At 46.2% G+C, this 18,351-nt stretch overlaps 1 protein-coding gene across 2 annotated transcripts; it reads left to right on the plus strand.

The window, feature by feature from the left end:
* The first annotated feature begins 8,777 nt into the window (after nucleotides 1-8,777).
* cenpa (histone H3-like centromeric protein A) lies at nucleotides 8,778-16,044 on the plus strand. 2 transcript variants are annotated; one of them, XM_079748966.1, is made up of 6 exons: nucleotides 8,778-8,827; nucleotides 8,913-9,049; nucleotides 10,488-10,624; nucleotides 11,211-11,332; nucleotides 15,655-15,729; nucleotides 15,848-16,044. In XM_079748966.1, the coding sequence occupies exons 3-6, from the start codon at nucleotides 10,522-10,524 to the stop codon at nucleotides 15,971-15,973; spliced, it is 426 nt and encodes a 141-aa protein (XP_079605092.1). In that variant the 5' UTR covers nucleotides 8,778-8,827; nucleotides 8,913-9,049; nucleotides 10,488-10,521; the 3' UTR covers nucleotides 15,974-16,044. The 2 variants fall into 2 exon arrangements, with proteins under 2 accessions (XP_079605092.1, XP_079605093.1); XM_079748967.1 differs by lacking the exon at nucleotides 8,913-9,049 and having other exon boundaries at nucleotides 8,781-8,827.
* Nucleotides 16,045-18,351: the final 2,307 nt, after the last annotated feature.

An 18,351-nucleotide genomic window follows, 5' to 3' on the forward strand; every position in this document is an offset into this window, starting at 1 on the left:
ATACATCAACAACAAACATCTCTCTTTGGATCCAGAACTTACCAAAGACAAGCAGCTGAGCGCTGTGATTGGCCGTGCCAGCGCTGTTGCTCACCATGCAGCAGACCGTGTTCACGCCATACCCCACCCCTCTGACGATGAGGAAGCCCCTCTCCACCCAGGCCTCTGATTGGTCGTCTGTGCCGTCCTACTGTGGGCTCCGGCGTGCCACCGGCGTGGCAGGTATAGCGGGCCGTTTGGCCCACGGGCAACACGTGGGTAGAGGAGTGGAACTCTGTGATGCTGGGGGCCTCCTCCTCCGTGGGCACCACTGAACCTGAAGAAAGCAGGAGGAGAGGAGTGAACGTTTGCAACACGGATCTAGAGATGCAGCGTCAGACACTCCCTTCACTCTGTCCTAACACCTGTCCACTAGAGGGCGACCCAGGGGATTCACCCCCAGTATTCTCGCCTGCCTCTTCATACATGATTGAGTATCACAGCAGTGTCTACAAAGATCTCCCAGGGAGGGGAAGTCACTCCAGCGCACAGATTAACGAGTCGGGGGTGGAGCTTGCAGAGAAGAACGCAAAACCGTTCAGCAGCTCCAATAGAAACTAGTGCAAGTGAACCCAGAAAGGGTTGACCCTTGTGACCTGACCTTAGGATACCACAATAGAAACCTGACCTTGGTAGACCACAATAGAAACCTTACCTTAGTAGACCTAAACACATCCAACAACCTTTCAACTCTTAAAGAGTATATTTACTGTATCTATGGCACAGAGAACAGAAAGGAGGAACCGTTCTCCACTCATGAACACAAACAAAGTCTGCGGACCCTCTTTGTTCCGCTCAGCCTCCAGATGATCCAGGTCTACGCTCTTCTCACAGATCCAGTGGTGCAGTCTGTAACACGGTTCTTCAGACCAGCCGTCCTCCCCTGCCACGACACAGTCTCTTGCGCCATCGTCATCGCGTGGTTTGACGTGTCTCCAACTGAGAAGACACGACACAACTGAGAGACAGCGGAGGTCACTCTGTCACTCTCAGAGAAGAGATGCTGCTGAATAGAGTCTTCAGCCTTACCTTGAGGTCATGGGGGTACCATCCACCCACTTGAAGGTCCCCTCTGTCTCTCGATCACTCAGTCCAATCCAGGAAGGGCCCATCAATCTGCTGACAAACACCTGTTTCGAAAGGTAATAGCATCTGTTGTTATGACAACACAGATGAACACACACACAAACACACTCACACCGCCCCCCCACACACACACACACACACTCACTCACTCACTCACTCACTCACTCACTCACTCACTCACTCACACACACACTCACACACACACACACTCACTCACTCACTCACTCACTCACTCACTCACTCACACACACACACACACAGAAACTCACACACACGCAGACACACACATACACACATACCCATACACATGCACACACATACACACACACACACACACCAGTTCTTCTCTGCTGTTGATGACCACCAGGTCTGCCTTCCTCTGCAGACAGTCTTCTCTACTGGCCCTCCAGCCCTTCTTAGTAGTAGAAATAAGGTAGAAACTCTTGTCGTAAATCATCCAGCCCTGAAGTGTCAATTCATCTGTTGAATGTAAAAGAAAATCCTGAACAAACAGAGAACTGCTTATCTTACGGTCTTCGTTACGGACACACAACCCTGACACCTGACCTTAACAGACCACATAGAAGCATGACCTTAATAGACGACAATAGAAACCTGACCCTCACGTTCCAGAAATTCAGCCACTACGAGCTAGTCGCACATTGAGCTTTCCCCAAATGCGCCGTTTCTGTGTCTGTAGCTTTAATGCAAATGAGGAGGAGAGAGGCGGGTCAAGGAGGAGGGTGGGGGTGTGGCCCTGAGCAGCTTGCGGCCACGGTACCATGAGCTCTGTTTACAGTGGATGTATCACAATGGCGAGGCACACACAGCCTTTGGCCATGTTCTGTAAATATTCTAGAACACTCCAGGTGCCCCGCCGGGAGTCTTGGAGTTCTATATATAAATAATATCACATTGTACATAGATATCTAAATCATATAATATATATTATCAGGGCCAAGAGCTGTGTGAGCCTCTAGATGATATCATGAATCTCAAACGACTGCGTCGGGTTCTCCGACGTCTCTGGTTCGTCCACATCAATCAGAAGTGGACTGAACCACGACATGGAGGAGAAAGGGATTGTTGCCCGCGATTGTTGACCGCGGTTTTCTCCCGCAGGAGCCTCGCTGCCGAGGGAAGCGGTCAGCACTTAGGCACCACCGCCTCCTGCAGCGCCGAGGCGGTGGTCCCTCGGCAGCGGGAAGCGGGGCTCAAGCGGGAGACATTCGCGGTCAACAATCCCTTTCTCCTCCATGTCATGGTTCATGTACTTCAGGGAGTCAAAGCCAAAGTTCCTTTCCCCCAATTCATTCTCAACCATGGCTGATATAACCTCCACTACGAGTCTCATTGTGGAAATACCAGAGACGAGAGTCCGACGTGTTATGTGCCATAACACCAACAGCGTGTACAACACTATATCATATAATACATATTATCACGACCAAGATGTGTGCGCCTCCAGACGATATTATGAATCACAAACGACTTTGTCAGGTTCTCCGACATCTCTGGTTCTTCCACTTCCACATCAATCTGAAGTAGACTGAACCGTGCGCTGCCTGCTGCCGGCTGCCGGCTGCCGGGCGGTGTTGCTTCGCGGCGATGGTGCCTCGCGGCAACCGGCGGCAGGCAGCATGTCGCAGTTCATACTTCAGGGAGTCAAAGCCAAAGTTCCTATCCCCCAATTCCTTCTCAACCATGGCTGAGACAACCCCAACTACAGTCTCGTTGTGGAAATACAAGAGATGTCAAAGAACTGACGTGTTATGCGCAATAATATCAACAGCAAACACTGTGTGTAATCACACACACACACACACACACACACACACACACACAGACACACACACACACACAAAAATGTTGTGCTCGCACGGTCGTGTCTCATTGGCGGGCCAAATTCTCTGGGCGGGCTAGGGAGAGAAAGGGGAGGAGTTAAGATCATTTATGACGACATATGGGACCACATTCCAAATCAGCGAGGTTGAGCCTCCGTTTTTTCAAAGGCGAGCAGATCACCTAGTGCTCGTTTTACACCGAACGCAAATTTTAGCCACTGGGGGACTGTAGGCAGGCTAGGGGAACTCATATTTATGTTAGAAAACCTCATAAAGTGAGATTTTCATGCCATGGGACCTTTAAAGTAAAATATTTACAAACCAGGGCAACATGTTTGTGTTCGGCTGTATGGCTCTGTTGGGGGAAAGTGGAATAGGACCCAGATAATCTGAACCAGATCTATTCAATGAGCTATTTTGTTTTGCAAGAGAATATCATCATTACCCTTTATAATAAGTCCCATATAGTTATAGGAATGAAGGATAATAAAAAATCTAGCTGTTGAGAACTCTTTTATTAAACCTGTATTATGAGGCTTATATAGTAATAATAATGAAGAAACGTATTTATCTTCAGATAAATACGGAGAGGACCTCCAGCAGCAGCGGCAGTGCCCCCGCCCCCAGGCTGAGTGTGGAGGATGGTCCTCTGGTCTCCTGAAGGTCTGGACCGGCGGGACTCGAGGGGAGGGAGGAGGCGGACCCGCTCGACTAATGGGAATTCAGAAAGGCGGTGGCGTCATTAGTTACCAGGTGGACCACAACAGTTGAAGTGGAAATAAGTGAATCAACCGAACGGACAGAAGAGCACCAGAGAGGCTTGGTAGACCTCGGTGTTCAACAGATTAAACACAGACACGCAAACACACACACACACACACACAAAATAAAAATATAAAATATATACATAGTAGGCCTTTATATAAATGTAAATATAGAGTATGTCGGTGGAGATATAGGTTCACTCCATGTGTTCTGGTCTACTGTTGTGACAGCGTCTTGGTGCTGAGGATACCAGCAGGACCGCAGCGCCTCCGTGTGGCCGCCCGGTGAACCGCGGGTCGCTGACCACAGCCGCCTTTGGGTGAATTATGAATATGGTAGGAAAACAACACCCTCACAAGTAAATGGCGTCGTCATAACAGAAAGAATTAAAAACAGGCACAAAACTTTATAAAGAATTAAAAAGATATGAGCAAATAAATGCACAAGTCATTTATGGTTATTAAAGTAATGAAATAGAACTCAGTATCTCTGGTGACGTGCTCGGGGTGTGGGTGTGTCCGTAGCGCTGCGGGGCGGGGGGCCTTATCAACACGGTGAGAGCCGACTGTTCTGGGAGCCGTTGAATGAACCCGAAAAACTCAAAGAGAGAGTAACCGAGTGACGCAGTAAACCCGCTCAGACCCGCTCCGCTCCTGGTTCCTGGTTAGTTACTTAGTTCCTGGTTCTCGCTCAGACCCGCTCCGCTCCTGGTTCTCGCTCAGACCCGCTCCGCTCCTGGTCCCGGGTGAGGTCATCCGTCGGAGGCTGACACAATGCTGAGCAGCGCGGCGGTGCGTCCCGCGCACAGCGGGGGGGGGGGGGGGGGGGGGGGGGGGGCTTCTGCTTCGTGAACACTCGCAGGTTAGGGTCAGGGTTAGGACGCTAAGGATGGTCAGTGGGACCCGACACACGTCACTTCGTCTCAGAGCCGAGTGTTGGTTTCTAAATGCTTTTGTGCTGACTTTCCTGCAAAAGTAACATTCATGTTTGTGTCTGCGTGTGTTTGTGTGTGTGTTAATGTGTGTGTATGTGTGTTAATGTGTGTGTATGTGTGTGTTAATGTCTGTGTGTGTGTTTGCGTGTGTGTGTTAATGTCTATGTATGTGTATGTAAATGTCTGTGTGCATGTGTGTGTCTGCGTGTGTGTGTGTTAATGTGTGTGTGTGTGTGTGTGTGTGTGTGTGTGTGTGTGTGTGTGTGTGTGTGTGTGCAGGACGGTTTGGTTCTGGGAGCAGACACCAGGGCGACGGACGACATGGTGGTGGCGGATAAAAACTGTGCCAAGATTCACTACCTCGCACCTCGCATATAGTGAGTGTCTCTCTCTCTCTCTCTCTCTGTCTCTGTCTCTCTCTTTCTCTCTCTCTCTCTCTGTCTCTCTCTCTCTCTGTCTCTGTCTCTGTCTCTGCCTCTCTGTCGCTGTCTCTCTCTCCCTCTCTCTCTCTCTGTCTCTCTCTCCCTCTCTCTCTGTCTCTCTGTCTCTGTCTCTGTCTCTCTCTTTCTCTCCTTCTCTCCAGGTCTAGATCAGGGTCCAGGTCTAGATCAGGGTCCAGGTCTAGAGCAGGGTCCAGGTCTAGAGCAGGGTCCAGGTCTAGAGCAAGGTCCAGGTCTAGAGCAGGGTCCAGGTCTAGAGTACGGTCCAGGTCCTGGGGCAGGGAGGTTAAATATGGTGTTAAGGCTTGGCGACCAATCAGGTGTGTCAGCCAATCAGGTGTGTGTGTGTGTGTGTGTGTGTGTGTGTGTGTGTGTGTGTGTGTGTGTGTGTGTGTGTGTGTGTGTGTGTGTGTTTGTGTGTTTCTCTTTTTGAAATTGACATACGACAGTTCTTTAAAAGAAAAAAGACCGATTCAGGTGAGAGACTAGGGACAGTCCATGATGACCTCTATCTTCTTTTTTTCAGAACAAAAGCTATGTGTGATGCAAACCAGATAGCAGTCTTAGAATCATCCTCAGGACAGAGGCGGAAGACAAAGAGAATGGATGAATATCTTGTTGAGTCAACATGTAGGGCAGGCAGTGCAACCTGTGGCTCTTCAGAGTCTGAAGATCTCAAGAGGAAACTTTTGTTTCCTAGTCTGGACCGAATGATCGGTGAACTTGAGAGGCGTTATTCTGGTGTGAAAGAGGAGGTGCTCAATGGAACTCAGGCATGCAGTCCCACCTCAGGCCACTTCTTGTCTGAGCCTCATCTGACAGCACTGGCTCTGCTTTACCATATTGAATTTAAGTCAGAGGAAGTGATAGTTGCAAAAAACTTTCTGAAGCGCAAGAGTGAGGCTGGTACAGTTCAGGACCTGCTAGCAGTGTACAAACTCCTAGATTCTGAAACGTTCCCTTCACTGAAAGCTGTTATGCAGGTTGCCTTGACAATACCAGTTAGCAGCAGTACATGTGAGCGGTCTTTAAGGGCCTTGCGTCGGCTCCATACATGGCTCAGCAGAACCACAGGCCAAAGCAGACTCCAGCACCTAGCTGTGCTGTCCATTGAGAAGGAGTTGCTCGAAAGAATTGAACACCGAAGGGTCATTGACAGGTTTGCCACCCTCAAAGTGCGGCGACATAGAATACCTCTCCCAAAGTAGATTGTATTACCTGCATACATGGAAGAGCCAAATGGGGATTCAGGGGAAGTACTATCAAAGATTTCCCTCTCTTTCTCTTTTTATATCTTTAATTTCTAAGTATTTTCAAGACCTTTGGACTTTTTGGGTTTACCTTCTTTTTTTTCTTTTTTTTTTGCTCTTGATGTGAAGCTTGTTTTATTATTAATTATTGATGACTCATATTGGTATATGAAAGTTCAGATAGGTGTGCAACCAAGTAGATTAGAGATGGCCATTTGTAAATAATTTACAGAAGATGACTTGCATTTTGTTGTCCAATTACCTGATACTTTGTTCAATGACAGTAAAGTTTAATCTAATCTAATCTAATGACTGTTGATACAAAAGGAGGCACATGAAGTTAACGGTCAGGAAAACCATCTTAGTGAAGAAGGTGTTGTGTTTGCTACAGGGGGCTGTCTGTGTGAACTGTCTCAATAAAGCTGGTGTTCTAGAAAGGGCTCCAAAAAAAGAGAAAAAAATCAGGATTTCGGAGTTAGTTGAACCAATGTTAAAATGATAAAGTTATTATATTATATGACATATTTTTTGTTTTTGTGTGGATAAAAAGGGTGGGTGGTGGCAGTGGGGCTCATTGGGTGCTCAGCACCCCTAAAGCTCAGACCCTAGAATCGCCCCTGGTTTATATGCTAGATTATAGTTTAGTTGATTGCTATCGTGTGTGTGTGTGTGTGTGTGTGTGTGTGTGTGTGTGTGTGTGTGTGTGTGTGTGTGTGTGTGTGTGTGCGCGTGCGTGCGTGCGTGCGTGCGTGCGTGCGTGCGTGCGTGTGTGTGTGTGTGTGTGGTATTGTTTATTATGGAAAAGATCCGCTCAACGGGAGCATTTGTGCCAGGCAGACACACGGCAAACTGACAAATTAGAAATAGATTTTTGTGCGGCATCTCCCTGCTTCTGAAGTGCGCGCACATCTCCACCCACCGCTCGTCCGCTGGTTTCCATCAGCATTCCACTGTGCATCCCTGTTGCGTAATGCGGATTGCATATGCCCTCATACATTGTTAAAATCATATGCTGGATGCTTTATTCTTTCTATGTGTTTTTTTAGTTACTGATCGGGCTATAATAAGACCACCGTTGGTCTTGCAATCGCGGACAAATACGATGCCCTGCAATAGCCGCAATTATTCTCTCACGCACCATGATGAAGGAACAAATGTGTGGTAGGAACTAGGAACTAAAGTTCTCGCGTATGTTTACTGGGACCCACACCGGCGAGAGACATCTACATTCCGATTGGCTGGCGGTCATTTACAGCCGAAATGCTACTAGCTTATTTGCGAGTTGAGCTGTTTTCAACTCTCATTTACAGCTTTACAGCTTTAAATCTATCGCTCAAGCGTTTTTATCGCTCCTATCGCTTTGTCGCTCATGTCTAATAGAAAGTGAATGGGCGTTTATCGCTCAAAACGCGTTACAGCTTTTGGTGTGAACGCACAGTTAGGCTAGAGATGATTAGTTTAGGTGTAAGGTTAGAGATGTTAAGTTTAGGTGTTAGGTTAAAGAGGGTTAGTTTAGGAGTTAGGTTAGAGATGGTAAATTTAGTTGTTATGTTAGGGAGGATTAGTTTAGGTGTTAGGCTAGAGATGGTTAGTTTAGGTGTTAGGTTAGAGATGGTTTGTTTAGGTGTTAGGTTAGAGATGGTTAGTTTAGGGGTTAGAGATGGTTAGTTTAGGTGTTAGGCTAGAAATGGTTAGTTTAGGTGTTAGGTTAGAGATGGTTAGTTTAGGTGTTAGGTTAGAGATGGTTAGTTTAGGTGGTTTTCTCTAAATTAGGGACTTATTTCAGTATCAGTGATAAGATGGCATAGACTACTATGACGACGATCATATAAGACAAATGACCAGGTTTAAACCCCAGGTTTAGGGTTCACTGGCTCTTTAAATACTCCCTTGGTGTTGATTCTATATTCATTCTATCATTTTACATTTAAATATCCACTATCACAAGCTTCAATCTTTAGAAGAAAAAAAAAGATTAATCGTGATTGATAACAGCAAAGGGTTCAACGATTCATAAACATTCATTAAACGCTCTGTCCTTGTTTGACTCTTTTCTTTGGCTTCTACAAACTAAAATATATGTATTCATATATTTATTTATGGATTATTTTGCCTCGCATAAATTGTTTATAGCGCAGAATACACTGATAATCCATCTATTTATTGACCGCTGTACGTTTAAATGCGTCAGGCTCTCCACGCTGGTTGGTTAGCTGGTTAATGACGTCAGTGGCTGATCAACCAGCCATCCAATCCGCGCCTTCGTCTCGGTTCATATTCGGAGCATCGCGGGCGGAGCGGTCAGCGCATTAAGCACGAGCGGAAGACTCCTAAGAGCGCCGCCGGGCTACAAACCGAGCGCATCCGCACGTTGGCCCCGCCCACCGCATCGTGACCTGCCCTCTGATTAGTCCAGCGCTCAGGACTGAAAACTGCAGCCGTTTGAATCGTGGACCGTTCGTCTCTCCGGTAAGTGTTTGTTTTTGTATATATATGTGTATATATAACTGTGCGGTAAGACTTCAGTAGACCTACTTGTCGTTACAAACACCAGGAAACCTTCCAGTAATCCTTCCAGTAGACCGTCGCCGTTTGAAGCTCTTTTGAAACGCGTCTTCACGATTCAATCACAACTTTGCTGACAACCTGCCGGTACAACGGAGTGGTGCAACCGTACAGAAACACCAACAGGTCAGTGCAGAAACACCACCCGGTCGGTACAGAAACACCACCCGCTCCCGTGGGGAGGGTCTCTGCCTCCTTCGGTGATCCTAGGTGTGGAAGGGGAATGCGTCCTGCTGTTGTTCCAGAGAACGGAGCAGGTCCCAGGCGGCTCGCTAGGGCTTCACCGAGTCACTAGGGCGGTGTGTGTAGAACTCTATCATAGCTCTATCAGAACTCCATAACTCTTATCATAACTATCGTCACTCCATCATAACTATCGCAACTCCATCAGAACTCTATCATAACTATCAGAACTCTATCATTACTATTAGAACTCTATCAGAACTCTATCGTAACTATCAGAACTCCATCTTAAAGGGGACATATACCACCAGGTATGATTGTGATTAGCCGTACAAGCGTTTCAAAAATCTTCCCCATATGATATCACTAGTGGGCATGTTCACCTAGATCTGTGCTGGATAGATGAGCAACGTTGACTTCAGTCCACTGGGTAGGCTGGTAGACTGATCTATCCAGCACAGATCTAGGTGGACAAGCCCACTAGTGATGTCATATGGGGCAGATTTTCGAAACGGCTTGTAAGGCTAATCACAATCACACCTGGTGGTATAATATGTCCCCTTTAAAGCCCAAATCACACCGGCACCGAACGGCGCGCGTTAAACCAACCGCCCCCATTATATCCGACGTACAAGCACAGACCGGCGGCGGCTAGACGCGCGCCGGGCCGCCCAACTAGGCCCCTGAAAAAGCGCTATTTTAAAGCTGTTTGCTACATCCCGGCTTGATACAAGGTCCTATACACATGGAGATTGTTGATGCACTAGATGAATAATTCCACAATGCAAAATGAATGAGCAATGAACGTAAATAAAGTGTGTAAAGTGACTAAACCGTAAGCAAAGTGCCCGACAGTACATAAAGTAACTGAATTAATGTGACTATCATTGTAAGCACAAACAGAGGATCATGGGCATCAGGGCCATATGTGTAATCATAAAACAACTGGTATGACGGTATGGTAGCCTATACCGACTAAGTTTGTTGATCTGCTGCTTTCACAACATATCACAACGGTGCTGCAGCGCGCCGCTTCCTATTGGTGCTAGGGGCGGAGCTTAACGTGGCTAAACTGCACCGCGGCGCGATCATAACTCCATCATCACTCTATCATAACAGCATAACTCCATCATAACTATCATATCCCCTCCTGAACCCCTGTGGGACCGGGGGGGAGAGAGAGAACCTGGGGCTGCCAGGTTCTCTCTCTCTCTCTCTTTCTTTCTTTCTTTCTTTCTTTCTTTCTTTCTTTCTTTCTTTCTTTCCCTCTTCCCCCTGGCTCCCTGACCGCTGGGGTTTGTCTCTCTGACCTCAGGGGGCGTCGCTCCCTGACCTCAGGGGGCGGGGCCCTGCTAACGCTTGGCTCCTGAACCCCTTCCAGCCGCTCGTCTCCTCACCGCGTGACTCCGCCCACGATGCACCACGACTCCTCCGCCCTCCGCCGCAAGGGGACCACGCCCCGGCGACGCCCACCCGCACAGGCCTCGCCCAAACCCCCATCTCGGAGCAGCCGGTCAGGTGAGGAGGGGGGGCGGAGGGGTGGAGCCAAGGCTTAGAGGGATGGGAGGGGGAGGAGGTGGTAGGTGATCCATACTGCTCCATTTCTTCTTGTTTTTATTTTATGGGTTTATGGTGTGTTTATGTAAATGAGCTGTGCTTAAATTTACATTTACATTTAGGGCATTTAGCAGACGCTTTTATCCAAAGTGGCTTACAATAAGTGCATTTGTTACAACAAGTACATTTGTCATAAGAAGTGAAACAATATATCGCTGTCGGTACAGTAAAGACGTTCATAGAACCAAGTGCAAGTATTACAATCGCTAGGCTAATCCATTCCCCGTGTAAAGCAGTGATAGCAGCTACTGTAGATGCTACACAGTTAAGTACCTTGAATAAGTGCAATGTACAAGTGCCAGGACGTACAACATTCAATGGTGGCTGTGCATTGGTTTCTATGCAGAGTCGATGTGAACTCTGAACAGAATGAGGTGTGTTCATGTAAATTGAGGAGTGTTTATGTAATTTGATGAGTGATCATGTAAATTGGTGTGTGTTTATGTAAATGAGGTGTGATCATGTAAGTGTGGGTTTGTTCCGACAGAGCCCCCCCCATCGCTCCCCAGTAGGAAGCGGTACCGGCCGGGGACCAAGGCCCTCATGGAGATCCGAAAGTACCAGAAGAGCTACGCACTGCTGATGCGGAAACTCCCCTTCTCCCGCCTGGTGGGTTCCCATGGAAACGCCCCAGTGTACAACATACACTCTGCTGGGCGGGGCGCGACCGGTCCGGGGGCCAGAGGTCCTAATGGGGGGGTATTCCATCAACCAGGCTAAAGGCAAAGCTAGGCTTATTATGCTTAGCCTCGCTACTTTAAGCTAGAGTTGTGTTCCATCAATGTGACTTAAGGGAATCTCCGCTAAGTAACCATGGCAATTTATCCGACCAAACTAACCTGCTCGGTACCAGGCCAACTGTCAGGCTTTCTTGAGCGATGTTTCAGAGAAGTCCGTCTGTCGGAAACAAGTGTATCATCAGAAGGTTCCGCCAAGCCTAGTCCTCACGATTTTGTCATAAATGTACATATATGAAGTACAAACAGCGTATATTTTCTAAGATTAAATGATGCAAATAAAATAATTAAATGAATCGCTATCTATTGCTATAGTGGATAATTTCTAAACACATTTTTAGACAAAATTATTTATTCTATCAAAATTGGGAACAAGCAGTTGGGTGAGTGCTCTAGCATCCGCCCTGTAGCACGGGCGAACCCGTCCTGGGCACGACACTGAAATCAAATTTAATACCTTTACTACCTTTTAATACCTTTTAATAAAGGTAGTAGGGGAGAGCCGGGTCGATAGAAACACTTTTCAGTTAAACGTCTTTTTCAAAGATAACGTTACGTATACAAATAATTTTAACATGTGATCAACATCTCACATGCGTGTTCTCTTCGTTACAAGTGTAATTTAATACATACGTTGGATGATCGAGCTGTTTTTTAACTTTGAACGTAAGTTGACATTTGTTTCAAAGGCCCCGCCTAGTCGGGACGTTTGAAACACACATGCAACACGTTACGAATGGACGAATGAAACAGCATATTTTAAAAAAACTATTTACCTTACTCTTGTTTTTATGCAACATACTAGTGTAATCGTCATTGCTAAAATTTCACATAATTCCGCATAATATAAATAGGTCAAAATATATTTTTGGCCCGTGCGTAATTGTCAAGATGCGCATTTCGATTAAAACTCACCTTTCTTCTTTTGGACGACTAAATTTGCATTAAATTTACTTATTTCCCTGTCCTAAGTCATGTTTAGGGATACACAGTTGAGCATCCTTTTATTTATTTTAAACAAAACCTATTGTGCGGGTTATAGCCAGGGGACCTGGCCGCTTCACTGCCCTCCTCTGCCCTCCGCTTGAGGTAGCGTGACAACGTGACATGGTTAATGTTGTTGGCCAATGCTGCCTGCCTCACTGAGCTCCCAGAATAGACCTCGCTGCAGGCCCTGGCATACACCCCTGCAGGAACACGGGAGGTGGTTCTCCATCCGACTCGCGGCATTTTTCTCTCTTGGTAATAATCTGTTGATGCATGTGATAAACACGTTTTGTTCATTCAAAATATGTTATTAATTCAAAGCCATTGATATTCAGTGCAAAACATTTATTAATTCTGTGATTTATACAGGTAATGATCACGCAATGTCCGCGCAATTATGCATGGTGGTGTGCGGGACGTTTGAAACAAGTGTTTCAATAGTCCCGGCAGCGTCTACTGACACTTAAACCTTTTATACCTCTAAACTTCAAAACTCTGACATTGCACACTTTAGCACAGGTTTAAGTACTAATTCATCTGTTGTATAGTCATATTATTATGGCACGAAACAAAAAACACAACTATTCATTACCAGTGTTGGGACTAACGCGTTATTAAGTAACGCGTTACAGTAACTACGTTACTTATGCGGTAACGAGCACTGTAGCTAATTACTTTGTCAAAATCAGTAACGCGTTTATCGTTACAGCGAGTTAAACAGGCTCGTTACTCGTTACTTCACGTGCATAACCCAGTAGTACAGTTTCCGTGGTGGACGTGAAGCGGACGTGAGTCACGTGACGCAGCGACGCACAAGTAAATGAATTAAAACAATGGCGGCAGTCGGCGACAGTACAGGCGTTGTATTTCTCTCATGGAAATATGCACATTATTTTTCCTTTCTGACGGTAAAAGACATAAGGAATATTTTGGTGACCTGTCATCTATGTGGAGGTTCGAAAACTCTAGCCACATCAAAAACTAGCAATTCTAATCTGATGAAACATCTTCAGAAACAACACGCATCTACCAAGCTAGTTGAAAAAGACCCTGAAGGTAACACAGGTGATGCTGCTGCTAACGTCAGCTCCTCCGACGCTAAAGGAGAAGCCACTCCAGCCAAACAACGAAAGCTTGATTTTACAAAGCCTGTTGCACAGTCTATAACCCAGACACAGCTAAACAAATGATGGAGATGTATGGACAAAGACTGATATAGACATAGACATAGACTACTAAAGCACATTATCCTCCATTATTGATTTCATCAGTTTTATTTATCTAAATGGCCAGAGTGGAGGAAATATTATTTTTGTTAAACATTAACTATGTGAGGCTGAAAGTACTTTTTACTTATTTAATTTCTCTTTGTGAGGCTGAAAATACTTTTAAGTTTGCCAATCATTATTGATGATGAGGTCTCCCGTTGGTGGAGTTTAGCTGTTTTGAGTTAAGGTTAACTTACAAAGAACGGATAAACCTCACTGTTTACATTGAAAACATCTATTGTATCAGTTTTGCGCTATTATTGATTCCTACAGTTGCTAAATGGTCTGAGGCACAGTTTCATCAGTTTCACTACTACACTGCTATGGCACGTTCAGGTCACTAGGTGGTGCATTGCGCTTGTGGTAGGATAGGACTTACATGTAAGCAAGCCAGAGGACTGGCAGCCTCCCTAGCTATCCAGTTACGGAGGTCCTTTGCCACATTAATAAGATAATTTAGAAGAAAAAAAAAGTTACTTTCCCTAGTAACTAGTTACTTTGAAAGCAACAAGTAACTTAAAGTAACTGAGTTACTTTTGAAGGAAGTAACTAGTAACTGTAACTAAGTTACTAATTTAAAGTAACTTGCCCAACACTGTTTATTACAAAAAAACTACCGCAGGAAGGATTTTACTTAGCACCCTCAAAAACAGGTTTGTGGGATGACATTTGAATGGTGTGACGTCACTACACGAAATTTCCCGGGGTTGGTCAGTCTTGCGTGCTGAATGTAGTGACGAAATTTGACGTGAAAGCCTTGCGTGGTTTTTGAGAAAATCGCTGTTTCAATCGTCCCGTGTTTCGATCGACCCGGCTCTCCCCTAAATGAAATTAGCCCAAATTAAGGCCATTAAAAAGTATTAAAAAGTAATAAACGTCATCTGACGAGGTATTCAATTTCCAACAAGGCCTATGAGTTTTTTAATTGGTGTAATTTACGTGCAGGCCTATCTCCTAAAATTACTAAAACTTGCGTGGATTTATTTTTATGTTGCGAGTAGGACCTGAGCGATAACAATGATGTCACGTGGTGCGTGCGCTGAAACAAACTGGATATACCCGGCTGGCTTAGTTATACCCACTTCGCTTCTGTTCAAAGTCATTTGAAAGACAATAATTGGGAAATGCATGTTGTTGGACCTCTAGCTGGAGGAATCGATCCTTCAAGAATGATCGCAAAAAGAACATTTGTTTGACCGGTTGCCATGGTTATCTCCGTGTGGTTCATTTGCAGTTCCGGTGTTAATTAGAGATGTTGTCAGCTTACTGTTACATTAAACTGTAATCAGAAAACGCTGTTATTTGCTATAGACCCTAGACTATCTGTGGTATAAAGGCTGGGACGAATTTCAAATTATAAATATGTACAATCCATAACGTTAGCTCTCCGTCTCATAGCTCAGCTGACTAAAATACCTCCCGTTGCCAAGTCGTAGCTAAGGTCCGTCCTATTTATGAGAAAAACTTAATATTTGGATTGTAAAACGCTGGGAAACGTCCTTTTTCGGACGTTTGATCCATGATTCGGCATTCACGGTTCTTGGGTGGTTACATATCTCGTGAGCGAGCGTAATTCACGATAACGTAAGCCTGGCTTGAACTAACCTGAGCAAGGCGTGGCTGAACTGGGTTGATGGAACGGCTTTAGCCTCAAGTGGAAGTTGGCGTTAGTTCTAACCGGGCTTAATCGACTAAGCGCCGCTTTCGTTAGCGACTTTGATGGAATACCCCTTGGGTTATCTTCTCATCCTTTGTTGTTCTGTATGTTTCCCTGACAACGGGTCATAATTAGCGAGACCGCCCAGGTGACTAACGACCTGCCGGGTCGTTAGTCCCGGGACGGTCTGCCGATTGAACCCTGTCCCGCTGTCCAGGGTGATCTGTCCGTTGTCGTGGTTACGATTGATGGGTTTGACGTGTGTTTGACCCCTGACCCCAGGTGAGGGAGGTGTCTCAGTCCTACTCCGGGAAGGACCTCCGGTGGCAGGTGTTGGCCCTGATGGCTCTACAGGAGGTGAGGACACGCCCCCCTGCTCACCCCTCCCCTCTGCTCCTCACTCCTCCCCCCCGGTACAGGGAGGTGCAGTGACGTCTGAGGGGAGGTGCAGTAAGGGTTTCCTGTGGTTCTCCAGGCGGCCGAGGCGTTCCTGGTGATGATGTTGGCCAACGCCAACCTGTGTGCGATCCAAGCCAAGCGCGTCACCCTGTTCCCTCGTGACCTGCAGCTGGCCCGGCGGCTCCGCGGCATGGATCTGTAACCATGGCCCCCTGCTTGGGCCCCCTGCTGGGGCCCCCTGTTGCTCTCCTTGTAATAAATATATATTGTGTGTGTGGTTTTATTGTTCAATAAAGTGTTGAAGGAACTGCAGCTGTGCTCAACTTACTAGTCGCTGAAATAACTAATAGTAACTAGTAGTACTTGTCGACTACTAGTCGTCGATGTTGAAGTAACAAGTAGTTAAGTTTTTGAGTTTCGCTGGTCGTCAATAAGGTTGTTTAACTAACTAGTAGTGGGGATGCTTGGAGAGGAGGTATTGGAGAAGGGAGGTGCTGGTGGAGGAGCAAGATTTTAGAGGAGGAGGCGCTAGAGGAGTAAGGTGTAGAGGAGGGGCAAGGTTCTAGAGCAGGGGTCCCCAACCTTTTCAGCACCAAGGACTGGTTTGATTCTCCAAAAGATTTCACGGACTGGGGGGGGGGGGGGGTTGGATTATGTTGCTCAGGAGTTGCCAATTTGTTGATATTTTCATATAGTGTTGTGCATGCATTCATTTAAAATAACTAGTTCCAGTTATTTATGAACAGTGAAGGTAACAAACACTTAAAAAAGAACGTGAACTTGAACAAGTGAAAAATGAACAACTATGAACATAAATATATTGAACTAAACTTGAAGTAACATCTATCAAGTGTAAACATGCACAACACAAAATGTCAGTAAGGGAACTTAACACGCGTTTGTGAGGCCCCAGAATAGGTTACAATTCATTTTAATCAGTGGGAGCCCTGTGCTTGTTTCCCTGCAACAAGAAGGTTCCATCTGGGGGTGATGGAAGACAGTGACACCCTTAGCGTGTTTGAAATGTCCAATCGACTGCGCAATTTTGTTTTAGTGGCAGTCATTGCCGAAAACCCGGCCTCGCATAGGTACGTGGTGGGAAATGGAAGCAACGTTTTCAGCGCTTTTACGGATATCTCGGGATACTCCGCTTTGGTTTTGATCCAAAAACCCGCCAGAGAGGTTTGCTCAAACACATTTTTAAGACCACCATCATTAGCTATTTCGATCAATTGATCTTCCTCCTGCACTGAGAAGTGATTCGGGACATTGACAAATGGGTTGTGGATCCACTCATTTATTCGCCGTGGATCTTTGGAGGATGGGAAGTAACGTTCGAATTCATTTGAAAGCGCAACAAGGTGATCACGCACCAGCTGCGAGAGAATGGGCCCTGCCTTAGTCTCTCCCAAAATCCCCACTAATGTTTGGAACATATCGAATACTCCCCTGTCCACTCGTCGTCCCCACAAATCAAGCTTGGCTTTAAATGCAGCAACTTTATCTGCCAGTTTAAAGACAGTCGTCATTATCCCCTGGAGTGTCAGGTTGAGCTCATTAAGCAATCCGAATATGTCACACAGGTAAGCCAGTTTGGACACCCAGTGCTCATCACTAAAATGTGCTGCCAATGGTGACTTTTTTTCTGTAAGAAACCTCTGCAGCGGCTCTCGCAACTCAAACACTCTGGCCAATGACCTGCCCCTTGACAGCCATCTGACATCTGCGTGCAAGAGAAGGCGTTTGTGCTCTGCGTCCATTTCTTCACAGAGCTGTTCAATTAAACAAGAGTTGAGTGCGTGTGCTTTTATGTGGTTGATTATTTTAACTACATCATTTAATACCCCATTTAACTCGGGCGACATTTTTCGGCTAGCCAGCATTTCCCTATGAATGACACAGTGTGTGGGCTCGCAGTCAGGTGCAACCTCTCTAACCCTTGCAGTGAAACCGGACAGCCGTCCAGTCATGGCTGCAGCCCCATCAGTGCAAACGCCAATACAGAAAGACCAGACTAATTTTCCTGACACATAACCATCCAAAGCCCGGAATAATTCTGCAGCTGTGGTGTTCGTTGGAAGTGACAGCACACACAACAAATCCTCCTGCACATCGTCCTCAAAACTGTACCCTACAAAAACAAGCAGAATTGCCCTGTTTTCCACATCAGTGGACTCATCGACCTGGATTGCATACCACGGTGAACCATTCACCCGCTCCAACAACTGTGCTTCAATATCCTCCGCTATATCATCAATTCGCCTATGGACGGTGCTGGCCTATCTTTTTTGCGGCAGCCTCCCCAAGGAGTTCATTGCACATGTCTTTTGCAGCAGGCAGAATTAGCTCTTCCCCAATAGTAAAGGGCTTCTTACACTTAGCAATGCGACTAGCCACTAAGTATGAGGCTTTTAGCGCAGCCACGTTCACAGATGTGGTTGTTTTAAGCACTATTTTTTGTGGTTCTTGCTCACGTTTTTTACGCTCGAAGAAGTCAAGGGGTTTGTCTTTAAGTGTAGGATGCTTGGATTCTAAATGTCGAATAAGCTTTGACGGTTTCATAGCTTCATTCGACAACGT

The sequence above is a fragment of the Pollachius pollachius genome, assembly GCF_949987615.1.
Source record: "Pollachius pollachius genome assembly, chromosome: 13".
Classification (NCBI taxonomy): domain Eukaryota; kingdom Metazoa; phylum Chordata; class Actinopteri; order Gadiformes; family Gadidae; genus Pollachius; species Pollachius pollachius.